The 27,977-nt window shown below is 34.2% G+C and overlaps 1 protein-coding gene across 3 annotated transcripts in view; it reads right to left on the bottom strand.

The window, feature by feature from the left end:
- The window catches only part of ZNF292 (zinc finger protein 292), a 93,090-nt gene extending 65,402 nt beyond the window's left edge, over nt 1-27,688 (bottom strand). Inside the window, exon 1 of one of the 3 annotated variants that reach the window (XR_007953584.1) lies at nt 27,486-27,583. Coding sequence is in view for 1 of the 3 variants with exons in the window: in XM_051997361.1 (XP_051853321.1) it covers nt 27,486-27,653 (168 nt within the window). In the remaining 2 variants the exon portion in view is untranslated. Of the gene's footprint in view, nt 1-20,125; nt 20,980-27,485 lie in introns of those variants that run through there. The other 2 variants (XR_007953583.1, XM_051997361.1) reach the window with 2 other exon arrangements.
- Between the last annotated feature and the right edge of the window lie 289 nt (nt 27,689-27,977).

Raw genomic sequence — 27,977 nt, 5'->3', positions numbered from 1 at the left:
TTTATAGATTAAAAAGCCAAACAGAGCAAGTCCCAATGTAGAGAGATTGCTTCAAGTTTTTAAGCTTAAAATTGGAACAGATTATTCAATTTTGGACTAAATTTATTAGTTCTTTTTGAAACCTAAGAAAATTCATATAAGCACTTATCCAAACAACATTTTTTAACAGTGTGATATAAACCCTTAGCACTTTATTTGACCATTCAAACTAGAACATTAGTAACAGCACAAAAGCCAAATTCCTATATTTCTTTCCCTTATAGAAAAGTTCAAAGTCGCAGTTCCCAGTCTTTTGAAATTGAAAATTCCTACTAATGGGGGAAGTACATTACTAAAGAAAACAGCCTTCAAGAAGCTGAGAAAAAGGACATCAAAGAGATCTATGGCTAGAAAATGTAATGAATCACAGCCATGCACGAGGTATGATAGACAGCCTTTATTTTAATGTTCTCAATACAATTAAGAGTCTTAGCAGAAACTTCTTGGGTTTCCTTTGGAAGATTTACAAGGAGAATATGAGAAAGAGCTGTATATGATAAGAAGATCCAATGAGTTGCAATCTGGATCCATCACCTGGAGAGAGTACTTGTATATATTAATAAGATCACAGATTCATTGAAATGCTTTATTTATAGTACATAGTATATTTATAGTAGCAAAAACAGTCCAAAATAGTATTAAGAACACCTGTAGAATTTCTCCAGATTCCACTTCAAACCCTGTTGTCAGTTAATTCCTCAAATTTCCTTGCAATCTGAAGTTTTGCTTATTGAGCTATCACCCTTCCCCATTACCTGCAACTCAATTCAATCAATCTCATCTCCCTCCCATCTTCAACATTGTACTAGTTTCCTTAATTAAAGTCATCAAGTCTCATCATCTTAGATGTAACCTATTTATTCAGTGAGACAATGAACAAAAGTGGTCTCGGAATTAAAAAGATTTGAGCTAAAATCATGACTCACTTTACTAAATGTCTCAGCCAGTTTCACTGTAAAATGAGAATAGTAATAGCATTAGCTTCAAAAAGTTTTTGTTAGGATCAAATGAGATAATAGATTAAAGCACTCTACCAATCTTAAAATCCTACATAAATACTATCATCATTTTTAGCATCATTCTGCTGTTATTCATTCTTCTAAACAAGTCATTCATTAAAAAAATTGGTTTCAATATGTCCATATTTCTCCTGAGGATGCCAAATTTTCCATCGCTAATTCCAGATAATCCTCCATCTCAATGCACTAAGATAATCATTCCTCCTTTGAAGGCTATGCTATATGATATTTTCTCTGGGATCTTCAATATTCATGTTTTTTAACCCTCCAATATTGTAAACATACATTCTTCAATTTCCTTAATTCAACAGTTTTTCATAATCCACACCAACTACATACTAGTAAAGTCATACCTTAGGCTAGTGGCTATCAAACAATTAGAAAACAAGGCCACTAAAACAAAAACAAGAATGCCTACAAGCTACATATAGACTTAGAAAACCATTTATTACTATTACCTGTATTATTCCACTGTATTTTGTTATTGCTAAATACTTCCCAATTACATTTTAATCTAGTTCAGCTGAGACTTCTGTCTTAGACCACACTATAGAATATCTCAAGTGGTCTCTACCAATTGATTATCTTTCTAATGTACTGTTTAATTCTTCTCAGGAAGCATTGTCCTTAATAAAAAATAATAAAAAAAAATTCCCCTCCAACTAATAAATTGCACTTTTTCCCCTTCCACCTCTACTCCAACCTCTCAATGAAAAAGAAAAGCAAAATTCTTGTAATAAAAATGTAAAATCAAACTCCCACAGTAATCATGTCCAAAAATGTCTCAATCTGTACCGAGTCCATTAACTGTTTCTCGAATCATAGTTGATCATTGCTGTGATCAGAGATCTTAAGAACTTTGAAAGTGCTTGTTGTTTCACCATCAGTTTACAAAAATCTTCCCCCATTAGAATGTAAAGGTCTCATTCTCAATCTTAATTTTTTTATTTTCTCTGGACTCCAGTGTTTGAAAGTTTTTTTTCATTTAGCTTTAGTTTTTCCTATACAGAAGGAATCCTTAAAAGTTCTTTATTTCATTTTAAGTATATTTTTGTCCTATAGGATTATAATCTTGTTTTGCTAGCTAAGTTCCACACACTCCTAAATTTTGTGTGATCCTCAGCACTTGAATTCTTTCTGGCTTACAATATGTTTTTCTTTGATCTAAAGATTTGGAATTTTAGTTACAACATTCCTGGAAGTTTTCATTTTGGGGTTTCAGAAAGTGACTTATGGATTCTATTTCTACTTTGTTCTTTGGTTCTATAAGAAATGGGCAATCTTATGATTTCTGTGAAAATGATGTCAAAGCTCTTTTTTTTTTTTTTTTTTTTAGGGGAGTGGTGGTAGTCAGTCACAATTTACAAGAACACTCATGATAATTTATAGTGGTTATTGTGTGTCAGCCACTGTGCTAAGCATTTTACAAATATTATCCTTTCTGATTCTTTACAACCATCCTGGGAATTAGGTACCACTATTATCTCCATTTTACAGATGAGGAAACTGAGACAACCAGGTTAAGTGACTTGCATAAGATCACACTGACAAGAGTCTAAGGCAGGATTTAGATGAACTCCAAAGTACCTTGACCTTGTTCATTGCACCACCAGGTTATTTAATGATTCTTAAATTCTCTCTCATATTTTATTCCCCAGATGAATTTTTGTTTTTATTTTGTTTTTGGTGATAATTACTTCACCAGTTAGATGGGCGAAGTGGATAGAGCACTGGCCCTAAGGTCAGGAGGACCCGAGTTCAAATTTGACTCCAGACACTTAATACTTCCTACCTATGGGACTTCCAGCAAATCACTTAACCCCAACTGCCTCAGGGAGAAAAAAAAAAATAATAATTACTTCTACTCTTCCCTTTCCCCCCAACTTCTGGCTTTGTTTTAATATTTCTTGTTTTTTCATGAAGTCAATAAAAACTTAAAATACAAAATAACAGCAAAACTCTTGTTTCATTATTTCCAGGAGTTACAGTTGAGTACTGTGTACAAACTGTAATTTTTCTTCGTGACTTTGATATTGGATGTTTTGGAGCTATTATCTTCTTCTAAATTTATGTGTTGGATATAACTTTCACTATATAAAAATCACGATGAAATTGTCTGTTCATTCTTACAGTGTTACTTCCCAATTTCGAGCTTTGTGTTAGGGCAAGACTGAACATTTTTTTAGGAAATTTCTGGGCCCTGTTAAGATATTCGGATAATTCTTTTGGGTTTTGCTGCTATCTCTTGTTTAAGGTTGTATTACTTATGAATATCAGAGGACATATACAAGCTTTCAGAATGTCAAGTCAGCCCCACTTTACTAGGAGGTCTGTTTGCTTGGTTAGATACCATTTAGTCAAACAGATCTTACAGTGCAAGTCTGATCTTGATACATATCCCCTTCATATCCTGCCCCCCTCTTCTGAACTATCTTCCTAGTCTTCTTACAATCCCTCCCCAACATCCCTTTCTCCCCCCAAAAGGTTGGGTGATTTTCCTCATGAATTAACCTCAATATGTATCTTCTTTGCTGAAAAATATCGCAGAAAATATAAAGAACATCAATTTTATAATGGACCTCAGAGATCATTTAATTGCCACTATCTGCGGAATCCTTTGTGGAATCTGACATAAGCATTCATTAAACCTTCACTGGAAGATTTGGCAGCTCTTACTCCAATCACCTTTTCTAAGAAGCTGAAATATTCTTCTGCCTTTCACCAAATAATACTTATGCCAAAATTTGAAGTTAAAAAAAAAAATCAGTTTTGTGGAAACAAGACTGGATTTTAAGAAAAACAACTTCAAATACCAGCTCTTTTGCTTAACTCTGACATGATAGACATATTTAATCTCTTTGGGCCTTAGCTTCCTTATCTGTAAAACGAAAGAATTATATGTGATATATAATAATTATATACTATATATTATAATATATACTAATTATATTATATATTAGGCGATTTCTAGGGTTTAATGCAGGGTTTTAAATTCATGAACTTAAGCAAAATGTCATGAACCTCAATTCTTCTACAGATTTTATATATATATATATATATGTTTTAGCTTGTCAATGACCTTCCTAGTGTAAAGTACCCCAAACTGTACATAATACTCCAAATGTAGTATAATCTGGGAAAAAGTATAGATATCTCCTTCCTTCTGAATATTTTTTTTTAAATAAAGGTTTAAGTTGCACTAGCTTTTTTGATTAACATATCACACAAAAAGTTACTGATGCCTCATCTTCACAGATTCTTGAAGACTATGCTAGTGAAATGCATGCCAAGTCTTCTAGTAGGTCTTACAATACTAGGAATGGTCTAGACAACAGAAGGCCTGACTTCTGAGAAACAGTCTAAGCATAGAATGAATGAATGGGAAAAAAGCTTTTTTGAAGCATGCCCCCAGCTATGGTAGAAAATCAAGATCAGAGAACAACCAGAAGTACCATTTGACTTCAAAATACAGTGTATGAATGAGGTATAATAGGAAATAAAGTCTGAAAAGGTTAGTTGGATAATTGAATGGCACTATTACCTCATAAACTGAAAAGAAGTTGGGGGAGGAGAAATGTATAGAGTTATTAGCAAGAGATTCAGCTAACCCAAATCATCTTGAAACCCAAATCATCTTCTCTATGTAGATAGAGAAGAAATGAATGCAAAACAGAATAGCTCAAATGGCATTTTAAGGCCATCAATCTACAATAGAGATGGTAGATAAATTATCATATTCTCTACTATGTGAAAAAGAGACAACAGCACACACAAAAAATAAAATCAAGAGAAAGAGATGGAATCAATACAGCAAAGCAACAAAGAAAAATATAGCTATCTATCCCAGCTCCAGGCTTCCTACTTCTACCTCCTTGAAAAAGATACAGAAAATGTACTACACCAAATCTTGATAAAGAAATCCAAAAGAAAAAAAATTACTTCAAAATATCTAAAAGCAATGCCTCAAAGAAAAGTGTTGCTTGGGCACAAGTGCAAATATAAATCCTAAAAGAGATAAAACAAGAGGGTTTTTTTAATTGTTTGAAAATGATTTTTAAGACAAAATGGGTGGAGGAAAATGATTAAGCAAATGAAGCTATGAAATAAACATTAAAAGAGAATTCGTAGCTTGGAAATGGTACAAAACCTTACCTAATAAAATAAAATTACTTAACACCATGAACATTAGAATCAACCAAAGAGAAGCTAATGACGCAAAACATGAAAAAATATCAGAATAGAATTAAAAGAACAAAATAATAGTAACATAAGATATGTCATAGTGAACAACAGATAACTTGGAAAACAAATACTTCCCAGGAACACTAAAGTTACAATCTAGATTTCCCAAATCCAAGGAAAAACATTTCAAAACAGAAAGAAAGAATTCAAGTCACAATCAAAATCACAGAAGAATTAGGAGCTTCCACTATAAAGAAACAAAAAAATTGAAATGCAATACTTTACTGGGCTTACTACCAAGAAAAACTAAGTAAAACTGAACATAATCCCAAGGAGTAAAAAGGGGAACTTTAACAAAACAGAGAAATTCTATGCATTCCTAATGAAAACAAACAAAAATAGAATTGAACAGAAAATTTGATATACTAACCCATGAATTACAAGACACATAAAAATAAACTTGAGAGTGCAACCACAAGGGACTAAACAAAAGCTAAACTGCTTATATTCTTATATGGGGAAATACCACCTGTATCCCCTAAGAATTCTATTATAATCAGGGATAAGGGAGGAACTATAATTAGAAAGAAGGCCTTGGAATGAATGTGATGTTCTGACAATGTGAAGAGAATAAAACAAAACAGAAGAGGTCAGGGAAGACTGGATGGAAGAGGGGAAGAATGGGAAAACTATCTCATAAGCAAAAGTTTATGTAATAAGGAAAGGGAGGAGGGCTGTAGACCTTATTGTTAACACTGTCATCTAAACTAGTTGAAGGAGAAGGAGTTTACATATATACGTAAACACATCTGGGTACAGAAATATATTTCACCCAACAGAGAAATAGAAGATAAATTTATAGAGAAGAAGAGTGAGAGGCAAAAAGTAAACAGAAATGTATGTGGAACCTAATGAAGGGGTAGGAATAGATGAAAAAAAAAAGAAAAAGTATAAGAACAGAATGCAGGGAAATACATATTGATCTTAACTGTATATGTGAATGGGAAGAATTGACCTCATTAAACAACATCAAAAATAGACCTAATTTTAGAAATAAAAAGAGAAATTTACATTTTGCTTAAAGGTATCACAGAGAGCAACTAATGTCGATATCAAATATATAGGCATCAAAATGGCTTAGTGTCTAAATTCTTAAAGGAAAAGTTAAATGAGTTTCAAGAGAAAATAGTTAAACTTTAATTGTGGGGGGAGGGGAAGAAGGGCTTCAATTTATCTCTGACATAAAGATAACAGCAACAATAACAATCTGAGAAAGAACAATAACTATGAGAAAGAAATGAAGTACCTAAAGAAAAGTTTGGAAAAATTAGATATGATAAATCTTTGAAGAATAATGAATGGGAAAAGAATGGAATAAACCTAATGCTCAGTGCACATTGTTTCTTTACAAAAATATTCACTAATTAAAGCCTTCCTATATTATGAATATTTTATCAAACATAATGTAATAAAAAATATTGAAAACGGTCTTTGAAGCAAGAATTTCAAATTAATTGAAAACTAACTTAATCCCAGAGAAAGAATAGATCAAAGAATAAATTATAGAAGTAATTAATAATTTCATTAAAAATACAGCAAAATGTCTGGAATGCAGGTATGGCAGTATGTAGGGTGAAACATATTTATATCACTAAATCCCTTTATCAGTAAAAGAAAGAAGGAACAGATTAACAAATTAGGCATATAACTAAAAAACAACCTAAAAAAAATTAACAAATTTGAAATCCCCAAATAAATAATGAAGTGATTAACAAAACTGAAAGCAAGGGGGGGGGGGAATAAAAATACATCAAATAAATAAAACAAGTATCTTGTTTCTGAAAAATAATAAATAAGCCAATAACTAACTTTTGATTTTTTAAAAGAAAATCAAATTACTAGCATAAAAATGAAAAAGGGTAAATTCACAACAAAGAATTAATATAAGTAGGAGCTATTTCTCCCAAAATATGCCACCAAAATTGACAAACTAAATTAAATGGATGATTATTTACAACAAATTGCCTAGATGAATAGAACCAAAAAGAGTCCTGAAATAATCCCATTTTAGAAAAAAGAAATTGAACGAATCATAAATGAACTCCTAAAGAGGGGGTAGGGAGATGAGAACTAAACAAGCAAATGTATGAAACAGTTAAAAAAAAAAAAAACTAATTTGGGGGGAAAAAATAAAAAAGGAACCTTCCAAATTTCTTCTACAATGTAAATGTGGTCTTACTGGTTTAAAACAAGGAGAATCAAGACAGAGGGGAAAAAACTATTGGCAAGGAAATTTAAGAAAACATAAGGATGATACATTATGACCTGGCTGGATTTATAACAGGAATGCAAGACTAGTTCAATATTAGGAAAACTGACCATATTAAGAACAAAACCAATCAGATCCATATAATTACATCAATAGATAGGGAGGTGGGGAAAGCTTTTGACAAAATGAAAGACTGATTCCTGTTTAAAGAAACATAGGAATAAATAAATGGACCTTTCCTTAAAATGATTAATAGTACCTACCTAAAATCAAAAGCAAGCACCACTTGTAATGGAGGAAAGTTAAAGACCTTTCCAGCAAGATCAGGAATAAAGAAAAGATGTTCATTATCCCTATTACTATTCAATACAGTACTGGAAATAAATCCTAGCTATAGCAATAAGACAAGAAAAATAAACAAGAGGAAGGGAAAGCACAGACAAAAAGGAAAACATGATGATCATTTTTTGGAGATGATATAATGGTTAACTTAGAAAATCCAGAGTCAACTACAAACTATGTAAAAGAACTAATAAATCAGTCAAGCTGCAGAATATAAAATAAACCCACTCAAAACATGAACATGTTTATTTATTAACAAACATCACCCAGTAAAGAGACAGAAAAATCCCACTTAAAATAACTATTTATAAAATAAAAAATTTTGGAGACTATCTGCCAAAATACATACAGGAGCTAAATAAATATATCTATAAAATACTCTATACATAAAGGCAGATTTATTTAATTGGTGACATTAATTACCAAAATTAATTTGCTTATTCAGTGCCATACCAGTAAAATTACCAAGGGATTATTTTATATACAGAAAGAAAAAGAAATATTAACATTTACCCAGAGGAACAAAAAGTTAGCAATATCAAGAGAATCAGTGGAGGAGAAAAAAAGGGGAAAGAAAACTCTAGCAGTTTCAGATTTCTTTTTTCTTTTTTTAGTGTACTTAAAAACAATTTTTTATAACTGACAGTACCATTGCTTAAAATCCAGAGGTAAAAATTAATAAATGAAACATTTCAGTGTAATTCAGTTTATCAGGTTAAGAATTTCTGCAACCCAAGAAAAACTTCAAAACTTGTTCAGTCAACAATTCAGGAAAGTGGATTTCCAGGAGATCATGTTGGGGTATAGGAAGGAAAAGCTGCAGCAGCAGTTTCAGATTTCAACCTATACTATAAAACCATAATCCCAAAACAATTTGGTACTGAATAAGAAATAAAGAGGAAAATGGTATAAATTAGGCACAATAGGTAGACCATAAGAGTTAATGGTCCAGTATTTGACAGACTCAAATGAAAACTACTGGGGTTGAGAACTCACTATTTGACCAAACTGTTGGGAAAATTAAAAAGCAGTCCAGCTGAAACAAGATATAAACCAATGTCATATGTGTTACACCAAGAAAGTTCCAAATCATGAATCATGTACTCATTTGGAAACAAAGGATAACATCATTAACAAATTAGAGGACCATGGAAGAAATTAACTGTCAGATGGGGAAGGATTCACAATAAAATCAGAGCCAGACTTTCACAAAAGATAAAGCAGACAATTTTGGTTGTATATAATTAAAAAGTTTGTATATAAATAATATCAATTCTGCTAAATTATAAAAGAAACAGGAAACTGGGGAAATTTTTTTCATTTTGTTCATTCCCATTTTCACATTTCAACATTACTTTTTTATTTAAAAAAATCTCGGCAGGTATTTTCTTTGATAAAGGTCTTAATTCAAGAATATATATAGGTAACTGATTCAAATTTATGTGTCATTCCCTGATAGATAAAATTTCAAATGTTCAAACTATGAACAGTTTTTAAAGTAAGAAATCCAAGCTATCAATAGTCAAGTGAAAAATGCTTTAAATTATTGATGAAAACAACTACTGTGCCATCTCACATTCATTAGATTGGCTAAGTTGCTTGGGAGTATGTGGGAAAATAGGGACACTAATGTGCTGTTGAAATTGTAAACTAGTCCAACCATTCTGAAAAGCAATTTGAAACTATGCCCCAAAATTTGAACTGCATATACCCAGTGATATTGCTATTTTGGCTATATCTTAGAAAGATTAAAAATAAAAAGGAAAAGGATCTGTATATACAAAATTATTAATAGTAATATTTTTGTGATGGCAAAGAATTGGAAACTAAAGAGTACCCATCAATTGGGAAATACCTGAATAAGTTATGGGATATAAATATGATGGAATATCACTGTGTAATAAGAAATTACTTAAGGAGATAGTTTCATTGTAACCCAGGAAAACTTACAAGAACTTGCATGAAGTGATCTGAACAGAATGATTTATACAATCACAGCAAAACTACAAAGACAAACAACTTCGAAAGACTTAACAACTTTGATTAACATAATGACAAACCATAATCCCATCAAACTGATGATGAAATAAACTACCTATAATACAGATAGGTGATGGATTTGGAGTATATATTAAGGCTTAGGTTTTTTTGGTGGTTGTTTTTTATTTCTGAACATGGCCAATGTAGGAATTTGTTTTGCTTGACTATAATATTTGTAATGGGATTTTGGGAGGAAAGGGCAGTGTTTCAATGAGTAGGGAAGGAGATAATTTTAAGACAATTATAAGATAAGATGGGCCTGAAAATACAGTAAAATGAAATTAAAAAAATAAAATCAGGAGAAATGGCTAGATCTGATTAAAAAACCCCACCACAACAACATAGCTGAAATTTACATTATAGATAACATTATTTTATAGGAACTAAGGGTTTCATCTTGGGTTTGTGTAAAGGCAGGCATAGTTTCTAGAAGTGAGATGATTATACTCTGTCCTCATCTGACTTTATGACATATTTTATTTGGTACTTGACAACATTGTTTGTTTGTTTACTATTAAAGCTTTTTATTTTCAAAACATGCATGAGTAATTTTTCAACATTGATCCTTATATAGCCTTGTGTTCCAAATTTTTCCCTCCTTCCTGCAATCCCTGCCCCTAGATGGCAAGTAATCTAATATGTTATACTTGTTAAAATATATTTAGTTACAATATATGTAAACATATTTGTACAATTATCTTGCTGCACAAGAAAGATCAGATCAAAAAGGAAAGAAAATTAATAAGAAAACAAAATGCAAGCGAACAACAACAAAAAGAGTGAGAATGTTATGTTGTGATCCACATTCAGTTCCCTGCAGTCTTCTCTGTAGGTTTAGATGGCTTCCTTCATCACAAGATCACTGAAACTAGCCTTTATCATTTCATTGTTGGAAAGAGCCACATCCATCAGAATTTCAGCATATAATATTATTCTTGCCATATACAATGATCTCTTAGTTCTGCTCATTTCACTCAGTATCAGTTCATGTAAGTCTCTCCAGACCTCTCTAAAATCATCCTGCTGACCATTTCTTATAGAACAATTAATATCCCATAACATTCACATACCATAATTTATTCAGCCATTCTTCAATTGATGGGCATCCACTCAGTTTCCAGTTTCTTGCTACTACAAAAAGGGCTGCCACAAACATTGTTGCATGTGTGGGTCCCTTTCCCTCTTTTAAGATCTCTCTGGAATATAAGCCCAGTACAAATACTGCTGGATCAAAGAATATGCACAGGTTGATATTTTTTTAAGCATAGTTCCAAATTACTCTCCAGAATAGTAGGATCCATTCATAGGACAATATAGTTTTAACGGAGAACATTTGAGAAGACATTTGGAGAGTTGTCCAAAGTAAAGCAAAAGGGATAATAAAAGGACTTGACTCTGGAGGCTCTAAGAAGAGAATAAAGAACTAAGAAAAAAACATAAGAGGAAAAGGAGATGTCTTCAAGTATTGTCATGAGGGTTGTTATTTGGAAGAAGGATAAGCATGTGTTCTGACTACCTCTAGGACAGACAAGAACAAAGCAGAGACATCAAATCTAATTAAATGTGATGTCAAAAAAAGTTTGTTAATAATTTAAGTAGTCTTAAAATGAAATGGACTACTTAAAGAATTGAAGCATTGACCCCTCCCACCTTCCTGTAAGAAATGTTACTTTAGCTGAAAAGCTAATGACCTAAGGAGCCTAAGTACATATGCAATATTTTTCCTAATTAATGACAATTTAAGAGTATCTTATCTAACTAGATCCACAATATATAAAAACTGCTTTTCACACACACTGATGAAAGATCAACAAAATGATGTCTTTATTCAGTTTACCTTTACGGATTTTTAAGATAACTCTACAAAGGCTTAGAAATTACGATCAATAACCTTTTTCCTATGAAAGTTCTGAAAAATGTTACTCTATAATAATAGCAGAGGGTCCCAATCAATGTGCTACATATTCACGAGGAAACTGTGCAGTTATTTCAAGGAATTTGCAAATACATGTTCACATAAAGCACTGTTGTATAACTGTAATTTCAATAAAAATGAAACACTGGTGGTTTTAATCTTTTAAAAAAGTTTCCCTGATGTCTGATACTAAAAACAAACAAACAAGCAAACAACAACAACAACAAAAAAAACCCTGTGAAATTTCTAATTGACTTCTGGTTAAATATTTGTTTGGAGTACCTAAAACTTGGCCAATATAAATGAAAAAACTTCTTGTCTTTTTCCACTACATGTATTTGTGGGAAGTGGATTTTTTTTTTTTTTTGCATTTGTTGCATTGTCTAAATAATGAAGAAATTTAGAGGAGGAATCAAATCTAAAGTTGAAATTTTTATCTCCACAACCAAACTTCCATCCCTCCCCAAATGTATATGGATACAATTGTAGTTGATAAAATACACACTCACTTAAAAAGTGTCACTGAATACAAAGTAGCTTTCTATCAGCATGTATTTTCTCAATCAATGGATAGGAGCACAATTCCTGGAAAAGAACTGCTACCAAAACTATCTATAATAAACTGAAAAGGCAACTAAACTATCAGAAAGGATAGATGAGTATTAGAACTATTTTGGGGATGAGAAAATATAATTGGGTATGGGAGAGGGAGGAGAGAGAAAAAAGAATCATAGTGAATGTTCTAGATCTTAATGCATTATTTGACCTACTAACCAGATTTCCAGAATCACACAATGCCAGAGACGCAAGAAAAACTTCACATTTAGTTGAATATGAACATCATTTTATAGATGATGAGGAAACTGAGGCCCAGAGAGATTAAATGATCATGATCATAAAAACCACAAGCAGCCCTCTTAGTTTACACTAAATTGATCTATGTGTCCTGGGTTGAGAAATCAAATCATCCACTTTGGTTTTTGAGTTCAGAAATCTGATGGCCTTTCTCTGCTACTCCTACTATACTTTGAAGGCTTGCTATCAACAATTCACACCATCTTTCCAGGAGTTTCCATTTTTGACACACTACTGATACTCTGCATATTTCCAGGGAATTGATTCATGAGACAAATTAAATGCATATATACTAGGTTAAAGAAAACCTAATTATTTATCTAGTAAATTATGAGACGAACTCCAGTTTACTAATCTCTCTTATTTAGGACCCAGAAGTCCACACTCAAATTTGACCCTAAAACAAAATTTCTTACCCAAAATACTCCCTCTGCCAATTTGTTATTGGCCTACATGGTTATTCTCAACAAAATTCATTTGTCCACTTATAATTCTAGCCAATCATAAGTTTTCCTGTTCAGTGATGGGCATTTAGTGCTCGAATCAAATAAATTCATACAATAAGTGCTTACTATTGGGTAGGTATAACAATGGGACTATTCTTATTTATTCACTGAGTCATCATCTCATTTGGGAGGAAAGGGCAAAGGAAAGTGAATTTTTAAATAAGGTAATCAATTTTTTCCTTACCTCAAAAATTAAACTTAATAATCTGTTTATCTCTAAAATTCATAATACACTTTCTTCAGTCAGAGATCCACCACAACTAATTACAAATCCTATCACGCCCTGCTCCTTCACACTCTGTCCCATTTCCCTGTCATTTATTTCATGCAATGAAGTCCAATTCTCTAGGTGCCCTGACGTGTCATGCATGTCTGAGAAGAAAAAGCCTTTCTTTTTGAAAAAAAAGTTGTTTGGAGCTGAATTTCAATATTAGTGGAGACCTAATGAATCTCCCCTTTCTCTCACTTCTCAGTTACATTTATTAAGTACCAAGAAAAATGGACAGCTAAGGGGCATAGTATATTGAGTTCTAGACCTGAAGTTGAACAAATATGAGTTATTATTATTACATTTGGTCCAAAGTTCTAGCCTGACAATCTTTAAATGCTAAACCTAGGATAACCTAGGATATAAGCCATTTCTTTTATCTTTGGGTGATCTGCAGATGATAAGCATATCAGCTACAGTGATGGGCAAATTACTTGGAACAAAGTGAAATAATAAAAAATTATTAACATGCGATAAAGCTTATAACTTTCTGCTTTTTCAAAACATTTTTAAAAAAACGTTTATTATATTCTTCTTTTGCGGCAATCACTTTTTTATATAATTCTGCATTGGGCTCACAAGACTTTGATGCAGTCTTAATTAATGATGCAGCATACTGTATGTATGTATCTGCACACTGATTACAAGAGATATTTGATATACTTTAGAACAAAGAGTTCATTTTTGCGAATTTATTCTTGATTACACCCTGTAGTTTTCAATGGAATTGAAAAGTTAGGTGATTCACCAGGCTTTTGAAACATGTTATCTTCATCTTTTGGATGAAGTTCTTAAATTTTCATGTCCTCTGGGCATGATATATGGTCTTGTAATTATAGTAAAAGGTCATGTGGCATGGTACAAAGTGTTATTGCATTATTTTATTTTCATTTGGGAATTTCTATAATTCCAAAACAATTAGATGTTCCTCATTCTTTCAAAGGGGATAAGACTTCCTGGCCCACTAAATGTACAACCAACTTTTTTGGTTGATATTTCATAGTCTGATGAAGCGATGCAAATCTTAATAGGCTCATCTGGGATTCTGACAGCTTTGTACAACCTTATTTTTTAAAAAAAGTTCAATTAGAAAAAATTACTCCCCTCTCCTCCCCCCCCCAATTTTCAATATTCTGATCTTTGGAATGTCAAACATCTTTTCATCATAGCACTGGACTGTTTTTTAAACACCTACCTGTGCACTGCTTTTCCAACTTCAAGAAGTCTAAGCCACGCTATGGAACAATCAACACCAAATTCCTCCCATTTCCTGGAACTTAAGGGTCGTTGGCTTGTTTTCTAATGACATATTAGGCTATGCTGCAACAGTTCGTCTCTTTGATATTTTTTTTTTTGAATTCCTATTTTATAATGAGATTGAATGATCCTTGAGAAGTTTGACTTTCACATACTTCAATGAATTTTACAGTCACTGAAATTACAATTCACTGAAATTTAGTCAATGAAGTATTTAACTTTTATACATCTCTACAGAGAAATACTTATTTTTTATAAAAACACAACAAAAGAAATGATCCAACCATTTTGGAGAGCAATTTGGAATAATGCTCAAAGGGTTCTAAAATGATGTATATCTTTTGATCCAGCAGTCTTACTACTGGGTCTATACCCCAAAGAAATATAAAAAAGGGAAAAGGAGCCATATGTGCAAAAATATGTGCAGCAACTCTTTTTGTTGTGGTAAGGAAATGGATGCCTATCAGTTGGAGGCTGAATAAGTATGGTATGTGAACGTTATGGAATATTATTGTTCTATAAGAAATGATGAGTAAGCTGATTTCAGAAAAGCCTGGAAAGACCTATATGAGTTGATGCTGAGTGAGGTAAGCAGAACTAGGAAAACATCATACAGATGCAAAAAGATTATAAGATGATAAACTGTGATGTAGTTGGTTCTTTTCAACAATGCAATGATTCAAGGCATGTCCAATAGACATGGATGGAAAAATGCCAATCACATTCAGAGAGAACAATGGAGAATGAATGTGCATCAAAGCAAAGTATTTTCACCTTTTTTGTTTGTTTTTTCTTTCTCATGGTTTTTTTCCCCTTTTGTCTGATTTTCTTGCACATGACAAATAAAATGTTTTAAAAGCACTGCACATATTTAAGCTATATCAGATTGCTTGCCGTCTTGGGGAAGGGGGAAGTAAGAAAAGGAGGAAGAAAAATTTAGAATACAAAGTTTTACAAAAATTAATGTTGTATTTGTAAAAATAAAATACTACCAGGAAAAAAATAGAAACAAAACAAAAGAGGAGAGAAATGAACTACATGTATGGCATGTACATAATACATGATATGGCACTAAAAGGACAGAGAGCTAAGTGTGGGAAACTAGCTCAATCTAGTTTTATCTGGTTAAAGTAAAAAGTTCTAAATTAACCTAGTATTAGAAACACACATGTATTACCATTACTGTCACAAAATGCAACATATCAAATTATTTTCTGTCATAAGTAATTTGATCATTATTATTATTATTATTACATACCTTTATCCAAGTCATTGCTAAATACTGTAGTAAACAAAAAAGGATTCAGTATAGAACCCCTGCCATACTCCCTGGATAACTCCATGATAGTTTTATGTAGCAAAACACAAAACTGGATGTAGGAACCATCATATATACACAGCAGTCCAGGCTTCACCCTTAGCAAAGTAGTTTACCTTCTTTCAATTAAAACCAAAGTAGCCCTATGAATTTGGATGATCAAGTAGTATTAAGCTTCATTTTCAAAACAAGCAGAGAACCTGAAGTCCTTAGATCACACATGGCTTTAGGGCAGAGCACTTAATGTAAAGTCAAGAATTCCACTATAAAATTCCTTCCAATGCCTTCCTTTATAGAGAGCAAAAACTGGAGCCAGCACACTCCACTTTGCATCTGCTGCTCTGCCTGGCTCAGCTATATGAACAAGATAGCCACTACTGTCCAGTTCTCTGCCCTGACTCCCCAGTGTGTAGTCTCCTCCCCTTATATTGTAAGCCTGTCTTTCTTTTTTAGTAATTGTACCTCAGAGCTGAGCACTGTGGCTGGCACAAAGTAGACTCCTAATAAATGTTTACTGAATTGGAGTGGGTAGATAAAGCCACATCCAATTTTTCTTATCCAGTCATATTCTTATCAAGGTCTACCCTCAAATTTTCCATAAATAATCCATCAATCTGCTAATGACCTTCTTTTAGGTATTCTAACATTTAATATTCTCCCTGCTCTCCATTAACATTATTCCTTATTTTTGATTGTACCTAGGTGAAAAAGAAAAGTGAAAAATAGTATGCTCTAGGCTGTATTGAGAAACTTTTTTCTCTAGAAGTGGGTATCATGAGTCTTTTGGGATTGTCTTGGATTACTGTGTTGCTGAGAACAGCTATTATTCGCAGTTTTTCATCATATAATATTTCTGTTACTCGTTACAACTTTTATCCTGGTTCTGCTCACTTCACTTTGTATCAGTTCATGCCAGTCTTTGCAAGTTTTTCTGAAATTAATCCACTTGTCATTTATTTGAGCATCTTGTAATTACTTTAATTTCAAATGAATTTTCATGCTTCAATCTTTTAACTATAACATATTCCTTAAGGCATAGACTTGTCATTCTTCTTTTTATAAAATTTCATATAGTAATTTATATGTGGTGGATTTGCTATTTTTGTTTTAAAAATAAGATATGCAGCATTTTCATTCACAGGTCCAAAGCCTAGTTTAAATGTAATATGCTATGCATACTTATTATGTATCTAATTCATACTTTAATATATTTAACATCTACTGGTCATCCTGCCATCTAGGGGAGGGGGTGGGGGGAAGAAGGGGAAAAATTGTAACAAAAGGTTTGGCAATTGTCCAATGCTGTAAAATTACCTATACATATAACTTGTAAATAAAAAGCTATTAAAAAAAAAAGTTACTGAGAAAAATAAATAAATGTAACATGCTAAATTAGGCCTTTTTTTGGGGGGGGAGGAAGTGGGGAAGGCTACGGCAATTGGGGTTAAGTGATTTGTCCAGGGTTACACAGCTAGGAGTGTTAACTGTCTTGAGGCCAGATTTAAACTCAGGTCCTCCTGATTATTCTGTGTTGATTGTATCCTTTTCTTTTGCCTCAGTGTGTCTTTTAACCTACTAAAGTAAAAAATGAAATATTTAAAAATTTCTCTGAATGCTGTCACTTTCAGTGGAACTTTATTTGTATTAAGTCATATATTCCTTAGAATAGAATATATTTTAGAGCTCAGAATCACTATGATTTATTTTTAAACACAGCATCTACTTCCCTCCCCCACCCCCAGAAACATGAGAGTACTAGCTTTGGTAAAACAATGATAAAACTAAGTAAACTGTTCCAATTGAACACCATACCTTTCAAAATGCTCTAAACTTTAGCTTTAGAGAAGCTTTAGAGAAGTTCAATGACATTCATCACCTCAAGACTATGAAATTGAAAACTAATTCCACTTTGTTCTAAAACAATTATTGAGAGTTAGGAATTAATTTGCTTTAAAAGACAATGATAAGTTATCTTCCCCATTTCTCTAGGCTACAGCTTAGACTTATGGTCATTAAGATGCTGTATCTGCCTAAAAGGGCACCACTGTGGTATAAGAGGTTCCTGAGTGAGATAGGACTTTCCAGAAGATGCGATTTTCCCCTTACCTTGGGCTTGTATGCAAATCAGCATGATTACATCATATGTAAGTTCACCCTAAACCTTTATTCCACTTCTATTACATACCAATCACAATCTTAGTTTAGTATTGCTGACCCTTATATAAGCAACTACATAAAAGATTGCTCTGTCAGTTGTAAAATATTTCTGACCAGTGAGGGATCACAGATCTCTATTATTGGCAACTGCTAGCCTTGCTAATAAATAGATTATGCTTCTAACTTTTGCACCTCAGTTTCTCTTCATCTCAGATTTTTAGCAAGGCAATTAATTGGTGACCCAAATAGAACCTGAGCAAGGGCTTCCAGTCTCCAGGACTTGCTCCCAGAAGAAATCCAGTAGCAGGATTTTCCCAGAAGCTAGATAGATACCCCTTCCAGCTAAATTTTCTCTTGACAAAGATAAACCTCCATTAAGCTGAGATTAGATTAGTATCCACTTTTTAAGGGATATATTAATTCTCTTTTGCTTTTCTCAGTCAGGGATAAGAGAAGATCTTTTTTAGGCAAAAGGTACTTTAAATTTCAGTTTTTGTCAGTTGTTTTTTTTTTTTCCCCCCCTTTTCTATGTATATACATTAGCAAAAAATGGAATGGAGGGATGGCGTTTTAACTAGCTCTTCTATCTAGCAGTGACTCAGTTTTCATTCCTTTTTTGGAGGGTATAAATTAGAGAGGAAGACTTTGCTAAAGTATATCTGTTTCTATATGGGTCTTAAAACTGAATGCATTTACTAAGTTTTTGTTGTTTTTAACTTAGCAAAACTTTAAAAAAGAAAGCACTATTCAAGGGGTAAAGATTAGAATAATAGTAATTTCCTCTTTGTTGTAAAAGCAGGGCTGCTCATCAGCTGTTAATTTCTCCTTTCTTTTCGAATTAGAGAAATAAAGAATAGCCACTAAACAACCTTTTTTTGGGGGGGAGGAAGTGGGGAAGGCTACGGCAATTGGGGTTAAGTGATTTGTCCAGGGTTACACAGCTAGGAGTGTTAACTGTCTTGAGGCCAGATTTAAACTCAGGCCCTCCTGATTATTCTGTGTTGATTGTATCCTTTTCTTTTACACTTTCACCCTATTCCTCTAAGTCAATCTAAGAGATCTAACCTCTTTAGAACAAGAGGGACAGGCTGATGGTAGTTTTCCTGAGGGGATGGAAGTTTTCCGGTTTTATCTGTGCCATCTTATCAGTAATCCATGCTAGCAGGTATTTTCAAGAATTTAGATTGTCCTGATAATTTAAGCTAGCTTTTTCTTCAGTTTTGATCAATTAGATAAGGCTGTAAAAATCTGAATGTTTCAAGTCTTCAGAAAAATATAACTCTCTCTTTTCTCTCCATATTTCCAACATTGGCTGCACAGGAAGTTGCAGAGGTGAAACACAAATACAAAAACTAGAGTGGGAAAAAAAGTTAACTTCTCTACTGAAAATTTCTAAATTAGAATTTAGATGTTTGAGTATTGTGATAAGTTTTTGGAGAATCAATAAACTCTAATGTTAAATAATTCTATCAATCAGAGAAATAAAATTTCTAATTTAAAATTAAAGCAATATATTGCACAAATAAAGATTGAGGTTAGTTAGCTAATTGTTTGAGCCTCAACAATTTAGCAAGAGCAATCAATCACTTCCATTTTTTCAAAATAATTCCAAAGAAGTCTCAGTTTTTTAGTCTGAGTCTGGAGTTTTTGGATGTCAGTTTGTGGAAGTGGTTTTAACTTTAGAGTAAATTACAAAAATTTCAAAAGGTATACTTAAAAACCATACTTAAAGGGAATGTCAGTTTGTTTTTTTCTTCCCCTAGGCAGGATGGAAATGTGATTTTTTTTTTTTTTTAAAGTAGAAGAGAGAACAGGAAAAGTTTTAGACCATTTCTAGGCTCCAAAGGAATAAAATTAAATTTATTTACTCTTCGGTTTCTTACTGCTTTTAAACAACTTGAAGACCTCTAAGCAACCCCCTGATAACTGATAGGAACTGGTAGAAACTGATAACTTACAATGGGACTCCCAAATTGAGGGTGAATGCCAAAGTGTTCCCAGAGAGAGAACTCCTTGTATTAAAGTCAGGAAACAACTGAAAAATAAATAAAATTTGATGTTTTTCTGTGAAGGTTATAAAGGATTAGGATAAGGCAGAACAAACGGATTTAACTTGAGTGATTTTATCAGAAATAAAAAGCTATAGCTAGAAATCTTCTGAAAATTATACTCACATCAGACCATTTTTTTTCAGAAGTGCAATTCCTATTATAAATATTTCTGTGTTTTTAATAAAAGCAGAAAATTTATAAAGAAATTATTATGCTACAAAACAAAGGATATTCCTAATGTAAACCACTGTTGACCTTTGATAATGAGGCTCATTTTGTAACAGATTATGAAGGACAATAATTTATTATACTATCAAAGAGTTAGGGAAAGTGGTATAAAGTTTATTAGATAAGTCTATATTAGTTTTTTAAAAAATCACAGGATTTGTATACACATACTGTCAAAAGGTATTTTTGTTTAATTTACATGGAAATGAATCAATGGAATGCTCACTGTCTCACCATTACTTTTCAACATGAGCTGAATTTGAAAAATTAAAGCACAAAAATGAAAAAAGCTGGTTTTGAAACTTAAAATACTAGTAAGTAATGATCCTTGACATTTTATATTGTTAACACTAGTGATCACAGTTATATTTGATTTCACTGAATGAAAAAAAATCAAATGTCTTGATAAACCTATTATCGGATTGCTTTCTGTCTAGGGATCAGGGGAGAAAGGAAGAGAGAAAAATTTGGAAGACAAGATTTTGTCAAGGTGAATGTTGGAAATTATCTTTGCATGTATTTTAAAAAAAACTCTATTAATATAAATAAAATTTAAAATGCTAACAAAACAAAAATTAATTCTATGATGAAAAGTTCTGCTAATTTACAACCATTAGAAAATTCTTTAGATGAGAGACAAATTTGAAATTCATAATTTCTTAATTACATACAATAACAATCTATATTTAGATTAATTAGAAAATATTACAAACTTTATAAAAGGAGAGGTAATTAGGAATTAAGAACTTTCAAAGTCAAATTAAAGTCTTTACAAATTTCTTTATACATTTAAATACCATCATCAAAGAGAAAGTTGCTTTCATACAAAAAGACCAAAATTGAAAAACCAAAGTTGGACTCTGGCTGTTCCCTCTCTTCATTGCCAAGTAACCCCTTTGTAAAACGAGTGGATAAATGCTTTTCTAGAATAAAAGAGGTTAACTTCGAGAAGATGGATGCCTTCTTCTCTAGTCATCCTGCTTTATGAAATCTGTGACATTACAATTAGAAATCAGGAAAAATCTTAAACTTGAAGTTCTGCTGAGTGAGTGCTATTTGGGTGTATCTGATTATTGGTTACAAAAACTGTGATTGTAAAACAATTCTAATTGCCCAAAAATCTTGAAAGAAATTGGAATGAACTATGTATTTATAAGCCTTTAAGACCCGTCCCCCCCAAAAAGGGACAATATTGTGATAACTGGCTTTGTGTTATATTAACTGAGAAATCAAAATTTAAACATTACAAAATACTGCAGAAAATAACCCTCTGCAATTCCTTAGTATTTTTAAAGAATTAGAAAAAAGCCTATAAGGTACTAGGGTAAATGAACTGTCACTTCTTTAATTGACTTTACTCCATATTGTATAGTTCTATATACTGTTTTAAAGAAGTCATTGGATATGATTAGTAAAATTTCAAAGGAGCAGAGTTATTTTCTCTGTAAGATAATTTCAAAATGCATTACAGAATTATCATCACCTGACTAGTAATAAGTTTCATATTTTAAATATATGATATTGGGCACGAAAAATTTTCTTTTGTATTATGAAAATTGAAAAAAAATTGTAGAGACAAGTTACTTTTCTTTCCTTTTTTACCTGAATGCTATTAAGATTATAATTTTATTATACAATATTATTGTTTGAAAACTTCAAATTGTTTAATAGGGTATGTCTTGTTTTAAATTAGAAAATGTTATTAACGATTCATTGGTCAGAGAAGAGTAGCCACATCCTTTTAGATCTTTCTCTGGAAGGATAAGATTTCACCAATTCTGCTGACAGCATGTTGTAAGCTGCAGTTTAAGGAACTAGGATCTCTAATAGCCAAAGTCGAGAAATTTATAAGTTAAATTTTAAATTAGCAATTTTTATTTAAGATTATTTAAACTAGATCAAAGAAACTATTTTTTCTCTATCAGATGATTAATATGTATTTGGTAAACTTCCACTTAACCTTTCAAAGTCTTAGGAAATTTCTTTTGTAATCTTACATTGAGGAAGGGGATACATGCAGTACTTGTCTAAGAGATGTTTCTTTAAAAATTATTCAATTTTTAAAAAATTTCAATGGGATAAGAACCTTCTTACTTTCTTTAACTCACTTGATTCCTCTAGTCTTTATTTCCCAATCATATCCAAATGTCTTACTTTTATATAAAAGCTCAACAGAAGGTCCTGATATTTGTTAAGATATAAGAAAAATAACAATAAGCAAGCTCTAAACTATAATTAGTGAAATTTTGCTGTTTGAGAAGTTTCTTGAGATTTTAATCTGCTGCTATTCTAAATTTTGAGTTCAGATCTAGGTGTCTGATGAGGGCAGCCGGAGGATAGAGTGATGGGTCTAGAGTCAGAAAACACATCTTCCTGAGTTCAAATTTGGCCTCAGACCTTATCCAAGTTACTTACCCCTATTTGCCTCAGTTTCCTCATCTGTAAAATGGGCTGGAGAAGGAAATACCAAACCCTTCCAGTTTCTTTGCCAAGAAAACTCCAAATGGGGATATAAAGAGTCAGAAGTGACTAAAGCAATGAAACAAGTGTCTAGTATCTCTAAACAAGCCTAGTTCAAAATTCTCTAAACTTTTACTGAAGCTTCAGGGAAGTTCAATGACAGTCATCACCTCAAGATTATGAAACTGAAAACTAATCCCACTTTGTTCTAAACAGTTATTGAGATTTAGGAATTAATTTGCTCTAAAAGACAATCTGACTAAACAATAGGAGGTGCGACCTTTTAAGAGTTATCTTCCCCATTTCTCTGGGCTACAGCTTAGACTTATGGTCATAAGATGCTCTATCTACCTAAAAGGGCACCACTGTGGTATAAGAGGTTGCTGAATGAGATAGGACTTTCCAGAAGATACTGTTTTCCCCTTACTTTGGGCTTGTATGCAAATCAGCATGATTACATGATATGTAAGTTCACATTAAATCTTTATTCCACCTCTACTATATACCAATCACAATCTTAGTATTGCTGAAATTATGTAGGCAACTATATAAAAGATTGCTCTGTCAATTGTAAAATATTTCTGACCAGTGAGGGATCACAGATCTCTATTATTGGCAACTGCTAGCCTTGCTAATAGATTATGCTTCTAACTTTTGTACCTCAGTTTCTCTTCATCTCAGATTTTTAACAAGGCAATTAATTGGTGACCTAGATGGGACCTGATTATGAGATAACTTTGGAAACTCCCTTTTGCAAATCACCATAATAATGTTAAATGTAAGTCCATCCTACACCTTTATTCTACCTCTAATATAAATTAATCACAATGCTAGTTGTAACTAACTATATATAAGATGGCTCTGTCTACTATAATGTTTTTCTGGTCACTGATGGACCACAGATTTCTAATGCTGGCAATTGCTAGCTTTGCCAATAAATATTTTATGTTTGGAACTTTTGTACTTCAATTTCTCTTTGCTGAAAATTTTTATCCCGACAAGACAAATAAATACAATTAATTTTGATCATTCTTAGCTTCCCCATGATTCCATTTTTAATGGCATTAATAACATGGTCAGATCAATTTCAACAAATTCTTACTGAACACATGCAGTGTGGTAGGTCTCTTCCAGCTCTAAATTTTATATATTCAGACAAGTTACCTTTAAATAGAAATATAAACTGTTTTGGAGTACTTATGACCACTTCTTCCCTTCCCTCCCCCACATTCTCACCAAGTTTAAGGCATCATCTAAAACAAGAAAAAGTAGGACATGTTTTTAACGTTTAACTATAGGATTAGCTGTCAAATTATAATTGTGTAACAAAATTTTTTTAGTATCTGTGGGATTTCTATTATTTCAGAAATCAAAGAATCATCATTTGATTTGTTTACCATGATAAATGAGAAAATTTGAAGATTAGGGACTTCCCTGTGTTTTTTCTTCTTAAGATTCCCCAGAATCTTCCAAAACATTTCAGATAAAATGCAGAATTTATCAAGTGCAATGATTACAATTAAACAATAGCATTAAGCATCAATGTCAAGAAACAAAGTGTTAATCCAGCAGCCCATTGCATTTTGAAAACATTCATTTTAGACATTCACAAAGTGGCTCAGTTTAGCAAGGGAAAGCTCAACTAAAAAATTTAAACGAAACTCTCAAGATTTTTAGAAAGCTATACACCAGCTAGTGTCTCCTTAGTTTTGCTCTTCAATAAATTCTAGACCGGTTAACCACCACACTGCTTAATTTCATAGTCAAATAATCATTTAATAATGGCTAGAGGCAACTATGGAATTTATTGTATTGTTTTCATTCATTTAATGGAACCAATAAAGACCAAGCCAGAAATTTTTATTCTAGATTGAATCTTGAAAATATTTGAGATACAATCAAGAATCAGAAACACTTTCTGACTGTTCAAATAATGTAGATTACTATTTAAGTACACTGGGGGGGAAAAAAAAAAACATGGCATACAAGAGTCTTCTCTCCCCCCCTTTTTTAAACCCACAAACTGAAGGAACATCAAATATTTCATGACTGCTTAATGGAACTCTGGAGACCTCAGTTCTAGTTACAGTTGTGATCCTGGATACAGCACTTAACCTCCCTGGACAGGCAACTTTCTTTATCTTCAAAACAAGGATTACAATAAATAGCACAATCCAAACACTAATACTGAATGAATCAAATCTAAATAATTTAGTTGGGATACAATTCAGAGTTAGGGATTCAATTTTCTTCTGCTGAGGAAAAAGTTCCTCATAAAAGCAAGAATTTACTTTTTTTTTTTTTTTTAAATTTGGAAGGCAGAATTTAAAAAAATTCTCCTTTAATTTTCATGCTTACATTCTTTGTCCAGTTTTATAATAACTTACTTAATAAGTACACACAAAGAAGCAGCACAGTACTTGGTAAGAATACCGTCTAATATAGCTGTTCATCCTACACAAACAGTGATTCAGTGAGGAAAAAGACTGGATTTGAAGTCAGATCCTGTCTGTAGATCTTAAGTTATTTAACCTTTTTTTTTTTTTTTTTTTTTTGAGGGGGGAGGGCAGGGAGAATTGTCAACAGTTCCTCAGCTATGGGATGGATTACACCACCAGTTAAGGCCCATTTCAGCACTAAATCTACTATTAGACTCTTCTTTAGTAATTTTCTTCTAAATTTTAATGCTAAAATAAGTAATGCAGTTAAGTAAAAATGCCAAGTTCAGCAACAGGAATAATTTTTTTTTTTTTTAAATCCAGGTTTCAATCTCTGATTTTATCATTCATTTATATCAACATCTGGCATATAAGGCTAAATGTAGGGCAGAGGATAACGACTTTGGGTATCTAGGTACAAGTTAAGTTGAGCTCAGAATGCTTTAATAAAGATTTAGTCACCCAATTATTTTGTGACCTTATGTCTATCCAACAATCTGCAAGTTCCTCTTAATGCTGTGTCTAGTTTGAATCTAGTTGTTTAAATGCTGTCTTTATCCATGAAACTGAGCACTCTGAGGTCAGGGAATGTTTCCCGTTTTTGCCTTTCTTTTTATCCCCAGAACCTAGGACTTATCTAGCATATAGTAGGCTATTAGTAAACGTTTGTGGACATGGACATGTCTAGACCCTTCCATTTATAGCATGTAAAAAGAAAAATTGAAAACAACATCTATTTTAATGCTGAGTGCAAAGGCTTTCAATGACAGAAATGACTATTTCTTAAATTTAACGCAGACTTTCATTTATAAGGATTTCCCATCACATTATACAATCAGAAATTCTAAAAACATTTTCAAAGTCATCCATTTTACATGTGACTTGACTTCTAATTTTTTTTAACTTTAAAATTAAAAATCTTACTCTAGCAAACCATTACTTCCCCAAGGGAATATTTTAAATATTTCACCGAGATGGCAGAGAAGGTCTGTATTTGGAAACCCCGTCCTAAATCGAGAATTCTGTCCTTGCATTGATAACTAGCATAAACACACAATGCTGCTGCATTTCCAATCCTAGTTAGAAAGCAGTTACTGGAGAGCAGTTTTTCATTTGTAAGAGGAAGAGAAAAGCTTAAACGGTCCAAGATAAAAAAGTACACAACAACGGCCACTCTACCAAGAGTACAAACAGGATAAAGCATCTAGCAGAATCCATAAGGGAATGATCGGCAAAGCGGGCTATTTATTCCAAAGGGTAAAATCCGCTGGGGGATTTCCCGTTTTCTCCCCGGATAAAGCCCATTCTGGGACACCTCCATTCCCCTACGTGCCCCAGTCCAAGAAAGGGGATGCAGCAAGCAGCAGCAGCAGCAGTAGTACAGTCAGTCAGGGCGGGAGGGCCAACCCCCGCCCCTCTCACCGGCTCACCCAACAGGAGGCCGAGCTGAAAGGGGTCGGTGGGGACAGCTCCTCCGACCAGCAACAAAGGCCCCTTCAGTCCGCAGGCGAAACTCCCACAACAAAGGCCCCCGAGACGGCGGGCGAGGACTGGGCCGGGGGCGGGCCGGATTAGGGCCGGGGAGGGGAGTGGGGGGTGGAGGCGCCCATCAGACCGAGGGGGCGGAGGCCCGGGAGGGAGGGAAACCGAAACGGGGGGCGCCGTAATCCCTGGAGCACAATAAGAGCAGCGCTATAGTGGTCGCGGGAGAGGCGGCAGTGGCGGAGGCATCCCAGCCCGTACTCCCCGCCTCTTTATCCCTTTTCCGAGGCGAGGCGGGCAAAGCTTCTCAGTAGCGGTCCCAATACCTCCCGCCTAGTCCGCCGCGCACTCCCGAACTCTTGGGGGGAGGGAGCGGGAAACGTTTTCCGCCAGGACCTCAGCCCCCTTTCCCTCCACCCTCCCCCAGTCCCAGGCATCAGCACACGGCCGCGAGCCCTGGTCGCCACCGCCACCGCCACACAAAGGCGCTCTCCCCATAGCTTCACTCCCGCCTCACCTCCCCCTTAAACCGCGGCGGCAGCCACGGAGATGCCCGGGCAGTGCGGATCGCTCCGAGCCCGCCTCTCGCTCACCCACTTCCCCACCAGCCCGGGGGGTGGGCGGGGAGAAGGGGGAGGGGGCCCTCGGGGCACTCTCACCTGGCACAGCTGCTGGCAATACTCGGTGGCTGCCTCCACGGCTGTCCCGCAGCTCTCCCTCAGCTGCCGCTCCAGCTCCTGGAGCCGCTCGCCGAGGCGCTGCAGCTCCGCAGCGCAGCCCCCGCCGCCTCGGCTGAGGCTCTCCTGGTCGGCCTCCTCGTCCGCCATCTTCACACCCCGCTCCGTCGCGTACGCACCTGGGTCACGTGATAACACAATGCCACGTTCGGCGGGGTCACGTGCCGGGCGCGCTTGCACGCCGCCGAGCACGTACTCGGGCAGGAAGGAGGCGGGGGAGCCGCGGGGGAGCCGGGAGGTGAAGAGAAGGGGAAAGCGAAAGGGCGGGGGAGGAGGCTGAGGATGGCGGTTGATTTACCCCGCGCTCTTCTAGCTGACGGGGCCTGAAGGCCGGAATGGGGAGGAGCCGAGCTGGGCTTGGCGCGCGTCTCCACCACGTGATCGCCCCAAGGGGGAAAGAGCCTACCTCGCTAG

The sequence above is a fragment of the Antechinus flavipes genome, chromosome 4, assembly GCF_016432865.1.
Source record: "Antechinus flavipes isolate AdamAnt ecotype Samford, QLD, Australia chromosome 4, AdamAnt_v2, whole genome shotgun sequence".
Lineage (NCBI taxonomy): Eukaryota > Metazoa > Chordata > Mammalia > Dasyuromorphia > Dasyuridae > Antechinus > Antechinus flavipes.
The sequence above is the reverse complement of the archived record's forward strand: the minus strand, read 5'-3'. Positions and strand labels throughout refer to the sequence as shown.